The 22,186-nt window shown below is 39.9% G+C and overlaps 1 protein-coding gene across 3 annotated transcripts in view; it reads right to left on the reverse strand.

Annotated features, from left to right (window-relative positions):
- CWC27 (CWC27 spliceosome associated cyclophilin) overlaps positions 1-22,131 on the reverse strand; it is a 121,050-nt gene extending 98,919 nt beyond the window's left edge. The window contains exons 1-10 of one of the 3 annotated variants that reach the window (XR_014161240.1): positions 21,952-22,131; positions 19,201-19,297; positions 17,347-17,459; positions 16,244-16,387; positions 15,409-15,507; positions 13,887-13,990; positions 13,557-13,626; positions 11,615-11,694; positions 11,269-11,302; positions 9,280-9,434 (exon numbers count right to left, since the gene is read on the reverse strand). Coding sequence is in view for 2 of the 3 variants with exons in the window: in XM_081880772.1 (XP_081736898.1) it covers positions 9,280-9,434; positions 11,269-11,302; positions 11,615-11,694; positions 13,557-13,626; positions 13,887-13,990; positions 15,409-15,507; positions 16,244-16,387; positions 17,347-17,459; positions 19,201-19,297; positions 21,952-21,993 (938 nt within the window). In the remaining variant the exon portion in view is untranslated. The remainder of the gene's footprint in view (positions 1-9,279; positions 9,435-11,268; positions 11,303-11,614; positions 11,695-13,556; positions 13,627-13,886; positions 13,991-15,408; positions 15,508-16,243; positions 16,388-17,346; positions 17,460-19,200; positions 19,298-21,951) is intronic. The other 2 variants (XM_081880772.1, XM_081880773.1) reach the window with 2 other exon arrangements.
- Between the last annotated feature and the right edge of the window lie 55 nt (positions 22,132-22,186).

A 22,186-nucleotide genomic window follows, 5' to 3' on the forward strand; every position in this document is an offset into this window, starting at 1 on the left:
ACAAAACTGGTCTTTTAGCATTTGCAAAAATATAATTTGAAGAAGTCAGCCAGTCAAACAAACAAACAAACAGAAGACAACAGAACATTAAAAAAAGAAGAAGATTATTTGGTGAACTAAATGGACCCAGCCCTGACTCAGTGTAAGGCAGCTACCCAGTGCTTTTTTCTGGGGGGACGCAGAGGGTCGCATACCCCTAAAAATTCTGTGACTCTAAGTTTGGCCTCACTGAGGGGCAGTATTTCAATATGAGTAGGAAAATGAGAGTGCCTTTAAACATTTTTTTAGGAAAAAAAAAGCACTGCAGCTACCTATAATCCTATCTCAGGCACTTTGAAGAAACTCTGTTCCTTGAGGGGGAAGATTCCAGACCCTCAAAGTGTCCCTATTTTCCAGGGACGTCTCTGATTTAGAGAAGCTGTCCTGGTTTTTTATTTGATCCCGGAATGTCCCACTTTTCCTTAGGATGTCCCTATGTGGGAGGGTATGGAGTTATCCGACCGCTGAGCCAAGGAGATAAGTAACTATACAACCTTCAGAAGACATCTGAAGGCAGGGGAGTTTTTTTTAAAATGTTTAATGTGTAATTATGTTTTTATATATGTTGGAAGCTGCCCAGAGCGGCTGGGGCAACCCAGTAAGTTGTGTGGGGTATAAATAGTAAAATTGTCATTATGAAATGGGACGTCCCTATTTTCATTGGAGAAACGTTGGAGAGTATGCGATTTGTATGTGATCAAGTAGTCACAGGGAACACTAATCAACAAAATATATTGTTGGAACAAAGGGCTCCATCTCCACAAAAACAGGGTATAGGCCTGAGTGAATGTATGTACCGGGATATCATCTTTATGCCACAGCTGCCTAACAATTCAGAACCACCCATTAAGAAAAAAGACTGAAATTGCTGACCAATTAGCCCACTGAGCTTCCAGAAAGAGAAGGTTATACATGACAACAGCAAATACCACATACAGATGCAGTAATGGCCACGTTTCACATTTTGAAAGAAATTGAAATAATAAACATTTTGAAAGCACAGCTAGTGACTTCACACAGAGTAAACTGGGGAAAACACTGTCATATTTTATAAATATAATCAGCCCACCAACATGAGTGAGGTAAAATACAAATTGGGTTACGCAGGATAATCCCTGCTAACAAGATTAAATATGCTAGTCCCGTGATTTTTCCGTTTATGTTCATGCTTTAGCGAACGTAGAAGGGGGAAAGTGTATTCATTCATTAATGACTACTGGAAATTAATAGTGCAGAAGAGCAACGGGAACTTTTTTTAAAAAAACAAAACAAAAACAGAACCCAAACGTTTCGTTGATGGTGATTTGTTGACATAGCCTCCTTTGATGCTGTTCAGATATGATACTTCCCTTGCCATCAGCAGCTTAGCTCGGTGGTGCAACCCATGTCCCACAACTGGGCGCAATATTTGCCCCGGCTGTTGGTGTTAAACAAACGGTATAATGTTCATTGTGCAATTTATTGTATATTTATTGCAATAGTTTATGAATATCATGATTACCAATAAAAAACAAGACTGCCCTATAAATTGCATTTTTTGTTTCATCAAATAGCAGTGGGGGGAAGTGCACAAGATATGGTTTGCACTTGGCATAGTTATGGTTCCTTATGGCATTGCTCCCCCCCCCCCACTCGCTACCCTTTCTTGATGATGGTGAGATCAAGAACTAGCTGGTACATTTTATTACTGAGAGATCCTGCAGGCATTTGAACATAGGAACTTCCCCAAATGTACACACTCAACCTCCTTTCTCTAGGAATTATCTAGCGACCTGATCTTTACAATATTTTAAACAGGCATTGGAATATTTGGGGGGGGGGATATTTTTCCCCTACTATCCAAAGGAATAATCAATTCACCTCAAATTTACTATTTAGCAATAACGGATGGAAAAGCAATAGCACATTCCAATAGGCTTCAAGTATACGCCATGTTTTGACTTCCAGCAACTCATTTTGTGTCTGTTTGAATCAGACTGTTTCAGTGAGCAAGTGCTCCTTACGACTCTTTGAAAACAGTTGCAGGGGAAGGAACAGGGTGATGTGAAAGCACACAGATTTTCACCATTATCAACTTCACCTTTAACAACAGGGAATTTCTAAAACTTGGAGTATCAGACTGGCAAGAAACCCATGGCCGGGCTTTTGAAGCAGAGATCCCACATTTGTGGAAATCTGCTGTGCTATGTCCTTCTTTCTCTGCATTTTTTAAAAAGGCATCAAATACTTTACTCTTTCAAAGGCTTTTAAATAATAATTTCTGCTTGTTTTATCGACCAATACATTTTTTCTTTTTTAACATAAGTCATAGTAGTTGGCTTTCCACTATCCTGAACAACGTCATAAGTCTGATTAACTTGTGCCACTATATTGGAATATTTGTGTTATCTATTCTGCTTACGTAGTTGTGGAACCACAATTAGATATACAGTTGCATGAAAATAAATAATAACAACAATTAGTCAGATATCCATTCATTTCTTAAACAATATTGAAATGTGAATTAAATGGTGTTCACTACAGAGATATTTTAAACACACACACACATACACATATATATAAGCTGTGCATTTAGAATTGCAACATTTTCCAGTTTCTAGAACCTGAATTCATTAATTCTTTAAATCCCATTCCTACACTGGAGAAAACACAGGTTTAAAGTATGGGGCTATTTGTGTAAACTCTATAAGCAAGTTACTTTTGACCTTAAAATCTGCTTGTCTTTCAGCCCTGCAAAGGCTGAGAGAAAAAAACCATCTAACCCTTTTGACTGCAACCCTGTACACATTTACACAGGCATAAGTTTTCACTGAACTCAGTGGTGCTTACTTATGAGTAGACATATATTGGATTGCACTGTGCATGCACAGTTCTCTCCATGTGTGGACTTGGCTCTGAATAAAGATTTCCAAAGGAAAATTTGTTTGGAAAGATAAATTTCCATGGAACTTGGCAGATGTTGGAGGGGGACAGAACATAGTATTCACCAGCTGCTGCCACTGAACAGCGGCAGAGGGGGACAGAGCAACATTCATTTATTTTTCAGTCAGAGTGTGTTGCCTAGAAGCAACAGAGGGGCAAGGGATAGTGAATGTATCCCAGCGAAGACACAACTGCTCCATGCTGCTTTTAATTAACTTTAAACAAAATATAAATAAATGATCATTTCACTAAACCTTTCAGAGATGGTGAAGTGTGTGAAATAACAAAAGCTAAGGAGACAGCCATTGCTTAAAAAAAAATTTTTTTTTTTGTATATTTCTTAATGCATTGCTCAAACCAAAATAGCCTAAAAACAAACAAAAACTGTGACTTTAAAATGAGTGAGGGCCTTTTAAGAAAACTGGTCCCTGCCTATTAATGGACCAATTAAAATGTTGCAATCCTACTTTACAAACCTTTGAAGAAACACAATATTGTGTAGGCTGGCCACAGTCTTACAAAATATTGTCATAAACTGTAAAGCCTTTATTTTATTATCTGTTGTTAGCAATCACCACCTCCCTGCTCTTACATACTTCAGCTGAGCTTAGGGACTGCCATATCAACAAACAGCAGAAGAATCAAGCCAGGGTCTATCCATAAATTTGTGGCATGTGAGCTCCACCTACAGGGCAAAGGCTTGAATGAAACTTTTAATGATCGATTAAAAGAGGAGAGTATGGGATTTGCTTTAATGACCCCTGGAAAGACTTTTGCTGAAATGCACTGGCAAACATTACAAGATCAACGACTAAATTCTAGCACTAAATTGAGGCTTATGTCTTCCTTTTACTTTTCAGGGGTTTTCCACCCTGCCCTTTTATCATCACAATATCCCAATGTGGTAGGTTTTGCTGGCAACTGTTCCAAGGTCACCCAGCAAGCTTCATGGCTGAGTAGTTACAAACCCAGATTTCCCCAATTCCAGTCCAACACTCGATACCTATTGTACTCAAGACTCTTTACAAAGGCCACACTTGGGCACAATGCTAAGCCACAAACCATGGTTAAGTAACAGATAGGTAGCCGTGTTGGTCTGCCATGGTCAAAACAAAATAAAAAAATTCCTTCCAGTAGCACCTTAAAGACCAACTGAGTTAGTTCTAGGTATGAGCTTTCGTGTGCATGCACACTTCTTCAGAAGTGTGCATGCACACGAAAGCTCATACCTAGAACTAACTCAGTTGGTCTTTAAGGTGCTACTGGAAGGAATTTTTTTATTTTGTTTTGACCATGGTTAAGTAAATCGAGTCTGTGCATGAACTGTATGCTTGTGCATGCAGCTTGAGTGCCCCCCCCCCAGTTCCCCAGTTCCTCCAATGCAGAAACAAACCATGGAGGGGCTAGTTTAGCAGTACATCTGAACCAGCACTTGTGGTTTATTTCTCTCAAACGCATGCAACTGGGAACAAGCCATAGCTTCCGATCAGTGCTGGATTTACGTACAAACTAAACAAGCTATAGCTTAGGGCCCCAAAACCGCCCCCCCCCCAAAAAAAAATAAAGGAAGAAAACTGGATGTACATTTCCAAAATATAAGATAAAAAACAAATAAAATGGCTTTAGATACCTATTAGGTCCATAAATTACCATATAGCATATATTCAACACAAAAAACAGTGACAATTTGTTGTTGACAAAGGACAGCTGGACATATAAAGGGCCCCATTACCTTCAGTAGCTTGGGGCCTCATCAAACCTAAATCCAGCCATGCTTCCGATCTGCCTTGACTGAAGTGCAACAAACCACAAGTGCTAATTCAGACATAAACGCTAGAAAAATTTAGGATTTGTTTCCCTGCCGGAAGAATGGAAGAGGAGGAAAGTAGGGCAACTTGCATTGCATACCGCAACACATATGCAAGTACATTTGTTTATCCATGGTAGAGGGCTTAGCACTGTGCCCAAACAATCCCCAAAACTCCAGTGCTGACACATCAGAATTAGGGTGGCTTCTCGTGTTAAATTTTGTACTTGGAGTGGATAACCAAGAAGAAAATAGATTTGTATACTAGGATGGGTGGCAAACCGAAGCACAAGTGTCTCATGAACATCGTACTGAAGTGAGCATCCAATTCTTGGTGTTTGCTGCTTCCAAGGTGCTTCAAACAGAAAATAAATAGTTCACCTATTTATGAGACCTTCAATGTAAGACATAGAGTACAGTGATACCTCGGTTTAAGAACAACCCTGTTTATGAATTATTTGGTTTACGAACTCTGCAAAATTGGAAGAAGTGTCGCGGTTTGCGAACTTTACCTCAGTCTAAGAACGGAAGCCGAACAGTGGAAGGGCACTGGTGGCAGGAGGCCTCATTAGGGAAAGCACACCTCGGTTTAAGAACGGTTTCCGTTTAAGAACAAACTTCAGGAACAGATTAAGTTTGTAAACTGAGGTACCACTGTATGTCTTTTCTGTACCAGACCAAAATAAGCAGTTGCCCTGAAACTCACAATTCTTAGCAGTGCAGAACGGCTCCCTCATGAACAGTCAGAAGCAAACAGCGGTTGTTTTATTTTGTGCATTTGATTTGCACAGGGTCTGACCATTGCACCAGACTTGCTGTTAAGTGCCATCTTAAATATAAGCTGCTATTCCAAATAAAGTACTTAACATTTCAACACTTGCTGATCTAACTTTCAGATGAAATGAAAAATTTGATAGCTATCAGATGTTTGACAAAACATTCCCTGAACCTCCCACTGAAGTCATACACCATGTATTCCACTCTGTGGCTGTTGACACCCCAGACCTATGATTCACTGCATGCTTTGATCAACGCATGCTTGAATCAGCATCCTTGAAACTCTCTCTGGGGAATGTGCTGTATCGCCAGCTTCCAGCACATCTGTATAAAGCAAGAGTCATCTTGAAATAAGATGACGTGAAGTTCAGTTTCCAATTACTAAATGAAGTCTGTAGTATGCTGTGACAGGCTTTTCCAAGCATAACAGATAGTTCAGTGGCTTGCATAATTAATTATATAAGCTGATAACTATGGCTTATTTGACTAACCCACAATATTTTACGAAGGCACTGTGGAAAGGAGGGCACATTAATAAATTAGATACAAATAAGCGAAATGTTTTAGAGGAAGATTTGAGTGCTGCTACTTTAAAACCAGGTCCTACGCAGCCAGAAGTAGATTCTTCAGAGCTTATTCATTTGATTTAAAGAATGGTCAAACTGTTTGGCAAAACACATTAAATTTTTGTTTTGGTGGAATCAACAGATCCCTGTTGAATTCATAACTCCCCGCCTCTGAGCCTAGAGAAAGGACTGGGAGTTCGGAGGCAGAAATTCTGCTGAAACTAATGGGGGGGACGACGAGACAATCATCTTCTTGAATAGAAGACCATTGTGAATGCCATGTTAGGACAGGAGAATACAGAAATAGTAAAATGTATATTTCTTCTATTTTAAAAGTTTGTCTGCTGATGAAACATGTCCAGGAAAAAAGTGACTTAAAAAAATTATTAAAATGAAATTTAGGAGTGGATAAATATTTTGACTCTCAGCCTGTGATTTTACTTTTCGTAGAAAAGCTACTGCTTCCTTGTAAATTATGAGTACTTTGATTTTTATATCTTTGATTACATATACACACCCTCCAGAGTATACGTAATTGCATTGCCACTGCTTAGGGGGCTAATACAGTTTTCAAATGAAACAGAACACACTGCTAATATCTAAGAAGTGACATTAAGAACTGCAGCAACTGCTTTTATCACAGCATACTTTTGAGATTAGAAACATTGATTTTCAAAAGATTTAAAGAAGTGATATTTAGGCTGAAGCATACAAAATGCTGAAATTAAACTCCTAGGAAGAACTATACTAAATTTAATTAACAACAACAAAAATAACAACTAAAATAGACTGGGTAAACTTAGAAAGAGAAAATGACTGAGGTACGTACAATACAATGTATCTTAATAAACTGTGTGGCCATGCAACAGATACCTTAAGTATTAAAGCCAAATTGGAACCGAGAGCACATTTAAATAGATCACATATGGTCTAAAAGAACTAGCAGATGTCAAAATAGTGTTTAAAAAACAAAAACAAAAATGCTCTTATGGCAAAACTACACATGACATTCCAGTCACATGGATTTATTTTTTATTTTTTACCCAAACTCAATCACTGCATATTTTTCCTAGTCCAAAATTTTCCTAGCCTGCCCCAGCTTGGCCCTGGGCTCACGTATATTGTTTCAGGTGGCTTTTAAAACCATGGCAGTTTAAAAAGGTTTTTTGGCTGATCATTTTTCTGGTATACAGTATTGCTGATGTTCTTGTTTTAGTAGCCCTTTAGGAAGTAATTATTGTAATTGATATAGGGTTGTGCTAATCACGCTGGTTTTCTGACTGGGTCAGATATAGGGATTGTGAGGCTTGGGATATGTTAGCCACCTTGAATTTATTTTTAAAATTAGGTGGGCTGTAAGTTCTTTTTTAAAATAAAAACACTCACCCAAAAACAAGTTAGAAACAGAGCACTGTCTCAAGTACAGCTGTATAAAAATGGTGGATGTGCAATGCTGTGAAAAGCATATTGCACCTGTGATTACTATGGAAGTGTACAAGTTAGTATTTATTGTCTAGTCAATAGCTAGAGGCTGTGGTCTAGGTTCACCAAAACGTGAAAGATCTTAGCAAAGCTGGAACAAACAAAAAGAAAACACTGTGATATTCCTTGAGTAAGAGAGACATTGAATCAAAAACTCATCACAATTCAAAGATGCCCAAAAAGGGTGTTACCTGCCCTTCACAAAATTCTGCAAAGAGAAATCAGTACTAGGAAATGTCCTAAGTAAGTAACATTTTGATTATTTGGTGAACTGTGCTAAGTGTTGTGGCCGTGAGAGAAGAGCTTGGGCCTGTGCATGCTGTACATTTCTGCTTAGTATATGCTTTAACGTTGTGAAGGTTTCTCAACAGACAGAGAAATGAACAGACTTCTGCAAACACTCCTCTGGCTTCCAGGGCAAGGTATGTGGATTACACCTATAAGCATCCATGTACAACAGGTTAGTATTACCACATGCCAGGCATGGACTCTTGCACTGACACAGCTGGGTCCCAGGTGGGCCCATTCAATCTGTCCAAAAGCTTTGCACACTAAGCACATGAAGATGGTAACCAGTGTGGTGTAGTGGTTAAGAGTGGTTGATTCGTAATCTGGTGAGCCGGGTTCGCGTCTCTGCTCCTCCACATGCAGCTGCTGGGTGACCTTGGGCTAGTCACACTTTTCTGAAGTCTCTCAGCCCCACTCACCTCACAGAGTGTTTGTTGTGGGGGAGGAAGGGAAAGGAGAATGTTAGCCGCTTTGAGACTCCTTCGGGTAGTGATAAAGTGGGATATCAAATCCAAACTTATCCTCCTCTTCTTCTTACTAATTAAAAAGCACCACCCTAACCAGCTCTACCAATAAGATACCTTGTGTCAGTGCACAACTACATGGCAAATGGTACATCGAAGGTATATCCTGGGAGTTTCTTAGCTGTGGCGCTAACTCATGGATCTGGGCCCACTTCTATAATCAGCTAACAGATTATAAAATATGATAAAACATAAGCCAAGCAGATGACATTATGATAATACACTTTATACACACAAGGTTAATAAGCACTTTGCTACTGAGGTCAGAAACACCCAGGTTTTGCTTATTACTTCATAATAACAACTATCTAGAAAAATAAAAATGTATGCTTGCAAATAAGATCTGCAACCAAGTGTTGTAGTGTGGCGTGCTCTCTGTTCAGAATTCCAGCCTCTCCATTTCATTTTTCCTCTCCCACTCTAGACTGCCACACGTTCCCCACTGCTACAATCAGCATTCCACGGCCAATGAGCATGCTCAGTCCTCATTGGGGTCATTATTGCCCCTCACCCTGTGCTGTGTTTCTTCTCCTGAGTAGTTTTTGTACTTCTACAAACTGCAGTGTTCCCACAAGCCTGCTGATATATCCTTTTTTTCTGCAGGCTTGACACTGGTTTGGCTACTTCAGCAATGTCACTCACAGCTTGAACACTGGAAATAGGGGGAACGGTATACATATATGCAGCTACTCAAAAGCTTTCTATGGCAGGGCCAGAGAGAAGAATGAAAATATGAAGAGATGCTCCTCTAAAAATGTTAACCAAAAAAATCATCTGAGGAACGAACTTAAGATCAGTTTACTCAAGTGTCAATGGTGGAATATTTGAAAAAGTTACTTTACTATAGTCAAACTCAAAATAATGCATTACCCACCTGCGGCTACTTTTCTTCTCAGTTTCCTTCTCTTTGGTTGGTTTTTGAGCTGTTAGATCAGCATCTTTCTTTAACTTCTTCACAATGCGTTCTTTCATTTGATACTTCTCATCACTATCAATTTCTTCATCTTCCTCACCATATGCACCCTCTTCCTGCCAAGCAAATAGGCTGGTTTGATAAAATATCCATTCACTGCTCTTCATACACATGACAACTTCAGTTCATCACAGGAAGAGTATTTCAAAGACAATAGACATTGGAGAACACAACTGTTTAAAACAATGTGATACTTACATGAAGAAAAGAGATTTCTAATCATTTTAAGCTCTCCTCAAGAAGTAGTTAAAACTCCTGTTCTATATTATTATTATTGCTCATTATTATTATTCATTATTGTTGTTGTTATTCTATCTTTTCTCCAAGGGGCTAGAGGTAGCAAATGAGTACATGGTTTCACCATCTCCCCATTTTATTCTCCCAATTACCCTGTGAGGTAGGTTAGGCTGATAGTGATTGGCTAAAGGTCACCCAGTGAGCTTCATGGAGCAGTGGGGATTCGAGCCCTGGTCTCCTAGGATCTAGTAGAATCACTACATTGCAGTTTTTTAAATGTGACAGAATATGGTTTCCTCTTCTCCAGCATACTTGAACCAAGATGGTTCAAAGCAGCATTTTTCTTTCATTTTCCACATCACTATAATCTCATCTTATTCCTCAGCACTGTGCAGATATCCAGATTACAGTATATACAAAGTTGGGAGAGCGGGATGGTATTCGTGCACCATCCCACTCAACATCTGTGAGGTATAATTCATGCCTGTGGCTCATATGCAAAAGGGGAACCCAATGCTCAAAGGCCAAATCCACAGGACCTATACGCCACAAGATCTAGATGTGAAGGACCTACACTCACAGAGGCCTCTCCAGATTAGTATTTGGTTTTTGATGGTCGTTTATGTAACATGTCATTGGTGCGTTAGTAATGAATTTATAGAGAACTTGTATGCAGAGCATTCTGCTTTATTAGTTGTTCCGCAATGCTTCCCCAATGTTATCACTGTCTGGAGGGGCACTCTTATGCTAAAACAAAACCAAAGCCGGACAAAAGAACACCAACAACCCCAAAAAATCTGTGATATGAAGTTAACAGGTTTCCAGTAGGAAGCTACAGGACATCTGTATTGGATGCTTTAGTTGAGATTCCTGCATTGCAGGGGGTTGGACTGAATGACCCTCAGGGTCCCTTCAAACTCTATGATTCTATGATTCTATGACATGCACCAACTGGAAACGAAGCTGTATGCCCGCCCTGTAACTTGTGAAGGTGTGAACAGTATTTAAAGCCCTGCTAATATAATGAGCTTAGGCTCCAATACTTTGGCCACCTCATGAGAAGAGAAGACTCCCTGGAAAAGACCCTGATGTTGGGAAAGATTGAGGGCACAAGGAGAAGCGGATGACAGAGGATGAGATGGTTGGACAGTGTTCTCGAAGCTACCAACATGAGTTTGACCAAATTGCGGGAGGCAGTGGAAGAAAGGAGTGCCTGGCATGCTCTGGTCCATGGGGTCATGAAGAATTGGACACGACTAAACGACTAAACAACAACTATAATGAGCGCAAATTAACATGAATGCACAATATAAAGGACACCTGGAGGCCCATCTCATCAGAGTGAGTGGCAAAGCATTAGAGCGATGGAACAGCACAGCCCCTATTCTTCACTATGTGTAAAATTTGAGCATCTGTATACAGTTCTTCTCCACTGGGTAATTTTAGTTTAAACCATTTTTGTGCTGTGTACTTTGCATGGAGTCAAAGCAGCAGACGTCAACACAAGGTGCTTGTTTTGACCTAAAGGAATCACCCACACCCAGAACCACTGTCCTGGTGGGAACATGTATAAGCTTCAGTGTGTGACTTTCCTGAGAATATTACAACTTCACAGCAAAATGGGCTCCCTATTGAAGTAGAAATGCTACTCACCTCATCCGAGATATCACTGTCATCTGCTTTTTCACTGAAAGGAAATGCAACTTATGTAAGTAGATTCTTCTCTAACGTTACTTGAATTAGCTTAATGAAATAAAAATTGAATTTAAAAGTACACTGGTAGAGATGCAAACCTTTTTAAAAAACAACAACACTGAGTTCCACACATCTACATATGTACCTAGCATACAAAGCAGGGGCAGAAAAACGGTCTAGGGATAGCCCCCTAGATCTAAAAAGCAAGAGTCAGGCAAGCGGACAGGTAGTTGTGAGTTTACGGTAAAGAGATCCAGCCTCCCCCAAGTTGACATAGCTGCTGATTAGCAAGTAGTATATTAACCTTTCAATGGCAGGTACTGAGCTCAGATGCGGATCGTCTTTCAGCAAGTCGTGACTGCTTTTGCTTTTTCCTTTCATATTCTAAAAAAGAAGAACATGATGATGAGATGCAGATCAATGAGTAGGGGGGTGGAAAGGGGTCAGGGGGAGAGGAATCACTGTTTTAACCTCACAAAAACTAACTGAAAAAATATAGCATCACTCTCCTGTAAAACACATTTGTTCTTATCCTAAGAGGGCTTATAACAATTAATAAAAATCGTACCATAACCAAACTACAAAAGGCTAAAATCAAAACAGAATGACTGCAGTTAAATAAATTTCCAATACAGTATTGTTCATTGCAAATGTGCCCTGAAATGAAACAACTGTGATGTGCTGCTTAAAAAACACTGCAGTAAACTAGCAATGTAAACTCCCTCCCTCTGCTGGGGAGCAAGTTTCACAATCTTGCTGCCACCACCACACTTAAGTCACCACCTCAGACAGAGAGGGCGGGATAAAACAAAGTTTCCCTACATGAGCTAAGGCAGAGATGCACAACCTTGTAGCCTTACAGATGTGGATGGACACTAGCTCCAATCAACCCCAGTCAGTACAGCTAAGAGTCGGGGTGATGGGAATTGGGACTACAATACCTAGAGTGCCACAAATCCCTGAATGGTGACATATAAATGTGATCATGATCACCTATAAATGTGATCATGTAGAAAAGAGTGGTTTGTAGGTATCAGGTACTAGACCACACAGTGCTTATGGGGGGTCATATTCAGTATAATCAGCACTTTGCATTGAGGCAGAAAACCAATCAAGAGCCAGTTGTGAAGGACCAATTCTCTAGCAGCAAAGTATTACAATAATACAACATTTACAGTGGTGCCCCGCAAGACGAACGCCTCGCAAGACGGAAAATCCGCTAGACGAAAGGGTTTTCCGTTTTGGAGGCGCTTCGCAAAACGAATTTCCCTATGGGCTTGCTTCGCAAGACGAAAATGTCTTGCAAGTTCCTGCGGGTTTTTTCCCCTCCCCCCCCTTTTCCTAAGCCGCTAAGCCGCTTATCAGCTGATCCGCTGATAAGCCGCTTAACAGCTGATCGCTAAAAGCCGCTAAACCGCTAATAGCGCTAATCCGCTAAGCTGTCAATGGGCTTGCTTTGGAAGACGAAAAGAACGCTATACGAAGAGCCTCATGGAACGGATTAATTTCGTCTTGCGAGGCACCACTGTATAAGGATGCATGGTAAGCACATCCATCTCTATATTCATGTTTTATCTGAACTTGGCAGTGTCTTGTATCAAGTGTGATATGTTGGTTCACAAAGCTCTACCAAAGGGGTGGGGAACCTTCAGTTTGCAGGCCAAACGTGGCCTGTCAGGGGTTCAAAGTAGGCCTGAGAGACAGTTTTCCCCGAACCACCCCACCTGCCCCACGCTTGATGTCATATGTAACAGTAGATATGGGGCAGGTAGAGATGTGGCAAGCAATGCATCTTAAAGTGCGCTCCCCATGGGGCAAAGGAAGCAGGCTTTGGCTCAACTGCTCATCATCCACAGGGGAACTTGCGCATGGAGCTGATGCCTGCAGAAAGAAGGCTAGACCCAAAGCATCCTGGACTGGTTGTGTGTGGAGGAACTGCAGGAAGAAGGCTTTGAGTGATGGGTAGTAATCTGCAAACCCTGCATGGTGCTCTGAAGTCCCAGTGCCTGGACTTCAAAGCACCCAATACCTGATGTCATGTCAGGTCAACTGTTATGTGGACAGTCTTGCCCACCTGTCAAATCTGGCTCACAAGCCTGGGTTTCATAAGTATCTGGCCTACAGAGGCAAAAAGGCTCCCCACCCCTGCTCTGTAAGGTAAAGGTTCCAAGAGGAAAGGAAGTTATTCACAAATATAAACAAGCAAAGAAGCGTCACAAAAATATATCGTTAGCCTGTATCTATACCTGGCTAACTCTGTTGACTTCTACTTCTTCCTCTTCAGCTTCTTCTCCAAATGAAAGCAAGCTAAAATTCCTTTAAAAAAAAGGGGGGGGACAGTATTATCTTATACAGATTGTTTTCCTTATACAGATTGTTTTCCTGGAAATGACATTACAGAATACTTTTGAACAAAATACCCCATTCAAAGGACTAAAATGTATAGAGCTTTATTGCTTTAACTTCACAGGGTATAAATAAGGGTTTGATCATTCAGTGGCGATATATAAATAGATCTTAGTTTTTGTTCACCATGTTAATATTGAGTTTGTGGAGCCATCACAGGCTATAATTACTTTGTGCCCTTGGATTTTGCTTTCTTCGCTTCTTCCGCTGGTTTCTCATTCGTCAGCTTTTTACTGGTTCTCGGAATTATGTCATCAAAAGGATTAAATAAAACCTAGAAGAAAAATATTTCAGAAACCCTCTTTTAGGACTTCCCATTGTGATAAGTAATCCTGATTTTAAAACCATCCAATCGCTGCAGCAAAACAGACAGCGAAGAATTACAACTCCAAGAGTTACAATGTACAAAACGCACAATGTACAAAACGCACAATGTACAATGTTACACGCACAGAGACCCAGTTTGCACCACGGTTTAGCGTAACATGCATGAGCTGGAACAAGCCTGAGGAAATCTCACACTGGATCAGAGGCAGAACGCAGTGGCATGAGGGAGAGGAGAACGCATGTTCCCAAACCCTTCACAGCCTAGGACCCTGAACCCACTACATGGTCATCATCAGTTCAGGCCCTGCTCTGTAGAACCTTCACTAATTGTTCCACTCCCTGAATGAGGTCGGAAATTAAATCTCTCTGATAGCATTCAGAGGGTTTCATCTACCATACTTTTCCGTTTATAAGACTACGTTATTTTCTTTAAAAATCATGCTTAAAATGGGGGCCGTCTTATACAAGGGTAGTGAATAGGGTGAATGTTTGATTGGTTGCTACCCTGGCTGTTAGCGGCTATTGTGCGTATTATTGGTAGCTGCATCAATGGGTGGTATTGATTGGCTGGCGCTATGGCAATTGGACGGGCGATTGACAGCTTCTGCCGGTGAGGGGAGAGACTACAGGCAGATTTTGTGATGTGTGCAGGTGAGCGATTTTCAGCAAACCCCCCCCCCCCAAAAAAGCTCAACAACTCTTGGGAAACCTCTGCAAGAGAAACTCAACAACTTTGTGCCATCTCCCATTTTCTAAAGTTTGAGTCCCCAAAAATACATGGAAAAATACAGTATTCTGTATTGCCTTGGCAGTTAAAATGAGTCACACTGCCATGGGCTACAGTCTGCATTAGCAACCTACGGATTTTTTGTGGAATTGTGCTGAATTAGATTTCTTAATTATTGCCTTTTATGCTTTCTTATGTAATTTTAAGTATATTATGGTTAAACAAGCTCCTTTGGCCTTAGCAAAAGCTGCAAAAAACCCAAATATCTGTCAGTCTTACAACCTTTGGTAACTGACGTAGTTTAATATCACCCTAAATTTTACTCAGAGTAGACATATTGAAATTAATAGACCCAACTTAATTGTGTTCATCAATTTCAATAGGTCTGCTCTAATTAAAACATAGCTGAATACCACACATAGTCAATTCCAAAACTGCAGGTATTAAATATATGGCTTTTAAAATATTACAAATAGCAGACACAGATGCATATTAATAGGCTAAAATAACTGTATAAAATACTCATTCTGATCACTGCTTTGAAATAAACAAAGATACAAATAAATTACATTTAATTGTAATGGTTTGAAGGCAATGAAATATATATTTTAATCCATTTTAGACAACATTAAACTTACCTCTGTACTTTTTATTTTATGTGGGTTGAGTGGTCTTTCATCTGTGTCTGTTTCAACCTCTGTAAGTCGTAACATGTTATATATGGTATCTCCAGTAATCTGTCAAATTAGAAGAGGGTTTTTGAAAGCTTAAATTATTTTCAAAGTACATTCTGGATAGTTTTAGAAAGCTTGTATGTTTTCTGTTAAAAAGTCATTATCAGTTTGACAGCACAGAAAATGAATTTATACTTTAGATCAATGTAGCCTTTTTCCACAGTGAGAAATGCAATCAGAAAAGGTACACAGTTTACAAAGATACGGGTATGCCAACGCCTGACATAAGAGACTAGGGCTAAGCCAAAACAAATGCATTTAATGGGAGGATCTGTTCCCTGCCTTGCAGGCCTTTTCCCACATGGCCTGGGAGGGTGACTCCAGCTACAAAAGCTGAGGCTACTGAACACTCTTGGGTTGGGATATTGTTTACAGGGGTTTATTGCTGTTGTTAATATTCATTTTTAGTATATTAATTTTTAGATCATATGATTTATGTGGAAATTTTTCAATCTGGATGTGTATCTTCCAGATGTGTTTTATTTATTGCTTATGACTGCTTTTGTTATGTAAATCTTTTCATGCTGTCAGCTGCCTTGAACATGGCTTCAACTATGGAAACAAAGCATACAAATAAAATTATTGTGATGAGGGTATCCAAACACCTAGCCCTCCTGCTCATCAGAGACTGCATTTGATGAGTTCTGGCAGCTCTTGGTGGATTTTCTTCGCCAAGGTTGCCCCCACAACCAAATTCAGGCAGACAAATAACGGGGCTTGGGATAGAAGTCTTTCAGACCTTTCCAAAGATGGTGTGCTTGTTGTTAAGTTCATCTGCCCGAGCCAAAGTAAAGAAGAACTGGCTGCCATTATCGTGAGGCCCGGCGTTTGCCATGGCAACCAGTCCCCGCCGAATAAAGCGCAACCGTGAGTGGAATTCATCCTGCAAATTAAAGAGGAAGAGCAATTAGTGCACAAGTTTAATCTGCTCTTGTTCATTCCACAGCTTGTCTGTTGATGCACCTCTGGAATACGACATCAAAAACACTGTTTACCGCCAAATCCCAAAGCAATAATCACTTTCATTATCGACAACAGCTTATCTTCCATGGAAAAACTTGACATCATTAATTAACACAATAAAAAAAATTGTTCCAATTTTAAGTTGTGATATAGATAAAAGTGGTGTCTTTTGGAAGAATGCAAATATTGAAAGTTACATCTGAAGTAACAAGTTCAAGAGGGTCTATCCGAGCTACCAAGTAGGAGGAGCAGTTCTTAATTCTAGAAGCACAACATAATTATTTGTTTCTTTCAGAAACTTTTTTTAAAGCTTTCTCATGGTTATTTGTACTTATAGACAGGAAATCTTGAAAGATGACGATCTGTTCTTCCTTCCAAGCTTGGCAATTAAGTCCCATCCTTTCATTCTATGAACAGCCTACATTTCACTACAATTGTTTAGAATGCCATTTTATATGCAAAGTTCTAAAAACGGACAGGAGCAAGAATAATAATAATAATTATTATTATTATTATTATTATTATTATTTGGTTGCTTTCCTCACAAAAGTGACCCTAACACCCTAAATAACCCCAAACTTTGACCCAGATCTAGCCACAGGTTAGTCATTTTAGTCCTGCCAGTTTCAATAGGACTCAAATCTCATGTGCTCAAATTATCTCACAAAGAAATAAAGGGAATTAAAAGTGATTAACTATGCAATCCTACAAACTTTTACAAATCCCACCAAGTGCAATGGGGCCTACTGCAAGCTATGTGTGCATGGGGTGGGCAGCTAACTGTAGCTGGGACATTTATTAAATCTTAATCCATTTTAACCAAAGTTCAACAGCAGTGGAATAAGTGGACAATAAAACCCATTGAAAACAGAGGTTTACCTTAAAAGGGGCCCCATAGATAGATTCTCCACCTGACCCAGTACCAGTTGGATCTCCTCCTTGCACTATAAACTCAGGTACAACCCTGTGAAATATTGTGTTGTTGTAATAACCTGAAAAGAAAACCGGCATTAGAGTAGCTAGCATGGACTGTATACCTTTCATTATAAACAGCATTCTGGTTTCTCGCCAAAATTTTATTCCTTCAAAATATCTCTCCTCTTAAAATCAGCTGCATATGCTAATTTTGAAGAAGCTAAAACCCAAACTACCAAAACCACTTAGTTCAGTTACGAAATTTAAAAGGATTATCTTTAATACTGTTAATAAATTCTGTTGTCCACAAATACAGTGGTACCTTGGTTTATGAACTTAATCCGTTCCGGAAGTCTGTTCTTAAACCAAATCTGTTCTTAAACCGAGGCGCGCTTTCCCTAATGAGTCCTCCCACCACTGGTGCCCTTCCACCATTCAGCTTCTGTTCATAGACTGAGGTAAAGTTCGCAAACCAGAACATTACTTCCGGTTTTGTGGAGTTCGTAAACTGAATAGTTCATTAACAGGATGTTCGTAAACCAAGGTACTACTGTATTGGCTTGGTTTACTAGCCAGCCTCTCTTAGTCCTCACTACCAGCTCTCCCCACTTTCTCTAGCACATGCACACAGGACTTTGGGAAGAGGCTGAGGTTAGTTCATGCTGCAGCAGAAAGGAGAGAAGGAAGGAAAGTGCAGGCGACTTGACTGCTGCTTTACCCCTTCTGCAAACTGCATCCCAAGTGAGGGAAACCCCAACCTCCCCACAAGCCCTCTGCTAATCTCAGAGGACTTGAGAGAGAGGCAGAATCTTGCTTTAGTTGCATGGAAGTTTGGATAAGAAACAACTGAGCTGATTCCCGGGGTTCTCTGATGCTCCTTAAAACTAAAATGAATCCTCTCTAAACCCCCTGAGCTTATCAGGTGACTTAAGGGGAAGTTGAGGTCGTCTTTCACTTGCATGTAATTTTGGAGATCAAAGAAACATTAAGTGTTTCTCCCATTGTTTATCCAAACCTCCTCCATGCAAGAGAAATGGGTCCACTTCTATTAAGTGGTGTTTCAAGTTGCAGAGTGCTTAGATGAAAGATGGATTTTTATTTTACTTGTAATACATTTTGGAGGAGAGGAGCAAATGCGGCCAGCTACATGAGACAGAGACACTCAACTCTGGGGAGTAACACTGCAGTTGCCTGCTGTTATCTTAAAATACTGTTTTCGTATCTTAAAATACTGTTTTTGTCTGTTTTTCTAACTTTGACTCTTGGCTACCAATCAATATGACAGTGGCTGCATTTGGGCATCATGATAAACCATGGTTTATTGTACAAGGAATGAGCCCAGCCTATCAACCTCCACTCTGCATGCTCATCATTCACATCGCCTCTTCCAGCAAGCCACAAGGAGATTAGAAGTTTTTGCTTCTGATTTCAATTAACCACAGTGTGCTATTACACTCATAAACCTAAACTGTGGTTTACATTAACAATGCTTTGTTGAAACAATCAGCATTAAACAAACCACAATTAACAGAAGACTGTTGGGTTCAGATGATCCGGCAAGCTGTCGTTAATTAAAGTCCTCCTCATGGTCACACCATAGGAGAAACTTGCAAGCCAAGGGAGGCCCTAGACTAGTTCCCATCATGCTAAATAGTGGAAAACAGCAACAGACTACAAATAGGTTATTTAATGGTACACACACACACACACACACACACACACACACACACCACTTTAAGGACTAGGCGTTCCTGTAGATGTTTGGTGCCTTAAATTGCATGCACAACGTAATTAGGTATTTTCTGTCTTAATCCTTACCTTCCATGCAAAGCTGAATAAAGTTCCGACATGCTTTGGGGGCTTCCTTTGACCATAACTCAATATCAATATCTCCAGCTGTCGTTTTCAATAAAACCTGTAGAAGAGCATATGCCTATTTTACAAATATATACGGTATGTACTCCTAGAAAGTATGGTTTGCATTCTGCAGACTTAACTACTTTCCTGGCTGCCACCAGAAATACATCTTGCCTCAGAGGATTGTCTTAGAAACAAGAAAATAAGTAAGTTTTGTGTACAGGTAAAAGATTCTATTACAAGGAGTGGCAACAGTGTCCTTATGGTAGGGGTGGCACTCTATTCACAGGAATGGGGAGAGGTACGGTCAGGCAAGCTCTGGGTTGGTGAAACTGACACCACACAGATGAGAGCACACATACAAATACCATTACTAGCAACTTGGAGCTCTCCCACCCTTGCCCTCCCCTCAACCAACTCTATTCCAGCATTACAAAAAACGAAGTGGTAATATAATGGGTGTGTTAGGATGCAACACTAATCAACTGTCTCTGGCAAGCATCCATTCACATATATAGTAAACATAAATGCACAGGTTATTTAGTATGCTAGAATTAGCATATTAAGTTTTAAAATGTGTTAACAAACTGTAAAACATATATTTTTTAAAAAAAATCAAGGAAGTCTTCAAATTTGTTTGACGATAGCATTGAACATTCTATTAACGGTGTGATCCTGTGCATGTCTACTCGGAAGGAGGTGCTGTGTAGCCTTCCTACACCATATCAAATATTTCAGTTCAAATTATTATGGCTTAAAGAAAAAAAGAGATATTGATATAGCACATTAACAAAGCATGCTTTTAAAAAATCTGTTTACCAAATATAAGTGTAACATGCTAAACTAGATCCCCGTTGATTAAGGGGACAGAACATTTCATGCAACATTATCTAGAAAAAGGTTTTCCAATTCAAAGTAACCCCCTCCCAAACTCCACACTAATGGGTCTAAGCACACACATGCTGCTCAGTTTTCTTAAAAACTATATAAATCCATGTCAAGCTTGCTGAGCAGTGTACGCAGGAGCAATGGATAATGCCAGAATTATTCCAAACGACAGCTGCCCACCATTGCTCAACTTCTTCCACTAATCAACAGTCCCTCATACTAAAAGTGCACCTGATCCTTTCATTTTCTCCACCTGCTACAACATCAGCAGCCAGTCACTAATTATCTCCCATCCTGAGGCTACCTTCGCCACTAGAAGAGCCTTTCCTTTTTTAAAATATTAATCTTTGTTGATTTCGCACATAGACATAAATACATAGATGACAAATCATACAAAGTAAAAGCAATAAAAATAGAAAAAAGAATAAAGAAAATACAATATATTACAATTAAATAACAAGTTAAAATGTAAAACTTCCAATCATTCTCATTATACTGCTTATATTGTCTATATTTTCTTGCATAGGTTTATGTTATTTCATTTTTTAAATAAATATATAATCTGATATGATATCTAACACACTTTTTGTTTACAAGCATCAATCTAGTTCTGAAAGTATATTATTGTTTGTACAGTACAATTTTCGATATTCTCTAAATATTTTCCATTCTTCATATACTTTCTGGTTTGACACTCCTCTGACTCTTCCCGTCAGTTTTGCTAGTTGCAGGTATTCTATCATAAGAGTTTGCCACACTATTATTGTTGGTAAGGTTTCATTTTTCCAGTTTCTTGCCACTATTATTCTCACTGCCGTGATTGTGTACATAAACAATGGTCTTATCTATTTTTTGAATTCTATTGATAGTATTCCTAACAGGAAGATCTCTGGTCTTTTTTTAAATGTAAATTTAAATAGTTTTTAAGTTCACTATAGATGTTATTCCAAAATTCATGGATAACTACACAGTTCCACCACATATGGAAATATGACCTTATATCCTTTTTACATCTCCAGAATGTTGGCGACCTGCCTTTATACCTTTTAGCGAGTTTTAGGGAGAGTGTGGTGCCATCTGTATAGCATCTTCATCACAAGACCCTTACCAAGGACAGCAGCTACTCAGCTTTGGGGCTGAGCTGGCCTGGTGTTTGGAGTGGCAACCACAGGCAGCCCCTAATTCCCAAAGCTACATTTTGGTCAGAGGTTGGAAACAGAGTATCTCTTCACTTTCAGCTCTATTAATGTTCCAGACAAGCCAGTATTCCTTGATAAACAACATTAGAAAAGGAGGGTAGTGTCTGAGTCCTTTGAGCCCACCAAGCACAGAACAGAGCCCATTTTCACTTTTCCAATTTCCATTTTGACTTCTCCAATTTCTCAGAGAAGTAAACTCTCCTTAATCTGGAACACTGGGAAATGTGTGCACTGAGGACAATCTGGACCACATAGATAAACAAAAATATCGTAGATTACATTAAATTTATCCTCACAGGTTGCATCCAAGTAGTTATCATTTACCAACATTTTAGTCAAAACAAAACAAATCCCTTCCAGTAGCACCTTAAAGACCAACTAAGTCAGTTCTTGGTATGAGCTTTCGTGTGCATGCACACTTCTTCAGATACGTGCATGCACACTTCTTCAGATACAGTGTGCATGCACACGAAAGCTCATACCAAGAACTGACTTAGTTGGTCTTTAAGGTGCTACTGGAAGGAATTTGTTTTGTTTTGACTATGGCAGACCAACACGGCTACCTATCTGTAACTGCAACATTTTAGTATGAGAGAATGATTGCTCGTGTTACCCCCTCCCTAACCTTGCCATTCGTCGGCGGTTCCTGGATGTAGATGTTACTCATGGTGTGGGCTTGGGCGCAGCTGGCTCACTGCGCGGCGGTCCTTGGACCCGAGAGAAGGCGGACGCACCGAACTCCGTTAAACGGGAATCCAGGGCGAACCTCCCGCCATGTTGGAAGCCGGGAACTACCACTTCTACCCGAGGGGGGGGGAACAGCGCTGAAAAGAAGGCAAGCTTCCCATCCGCCCCCTCGA

This window comes from Podarcis erhardii (assembly GCF_964252035.2).
Source record: "Podarcis erhardii genome assembly, chromosome: 11".
Lineage (NCBI taxonomy): Eukaryota > Metazoa > Chordata > Lepidosauria > Squamata > Lacertidae > Podarcis > Podarcis erhardii.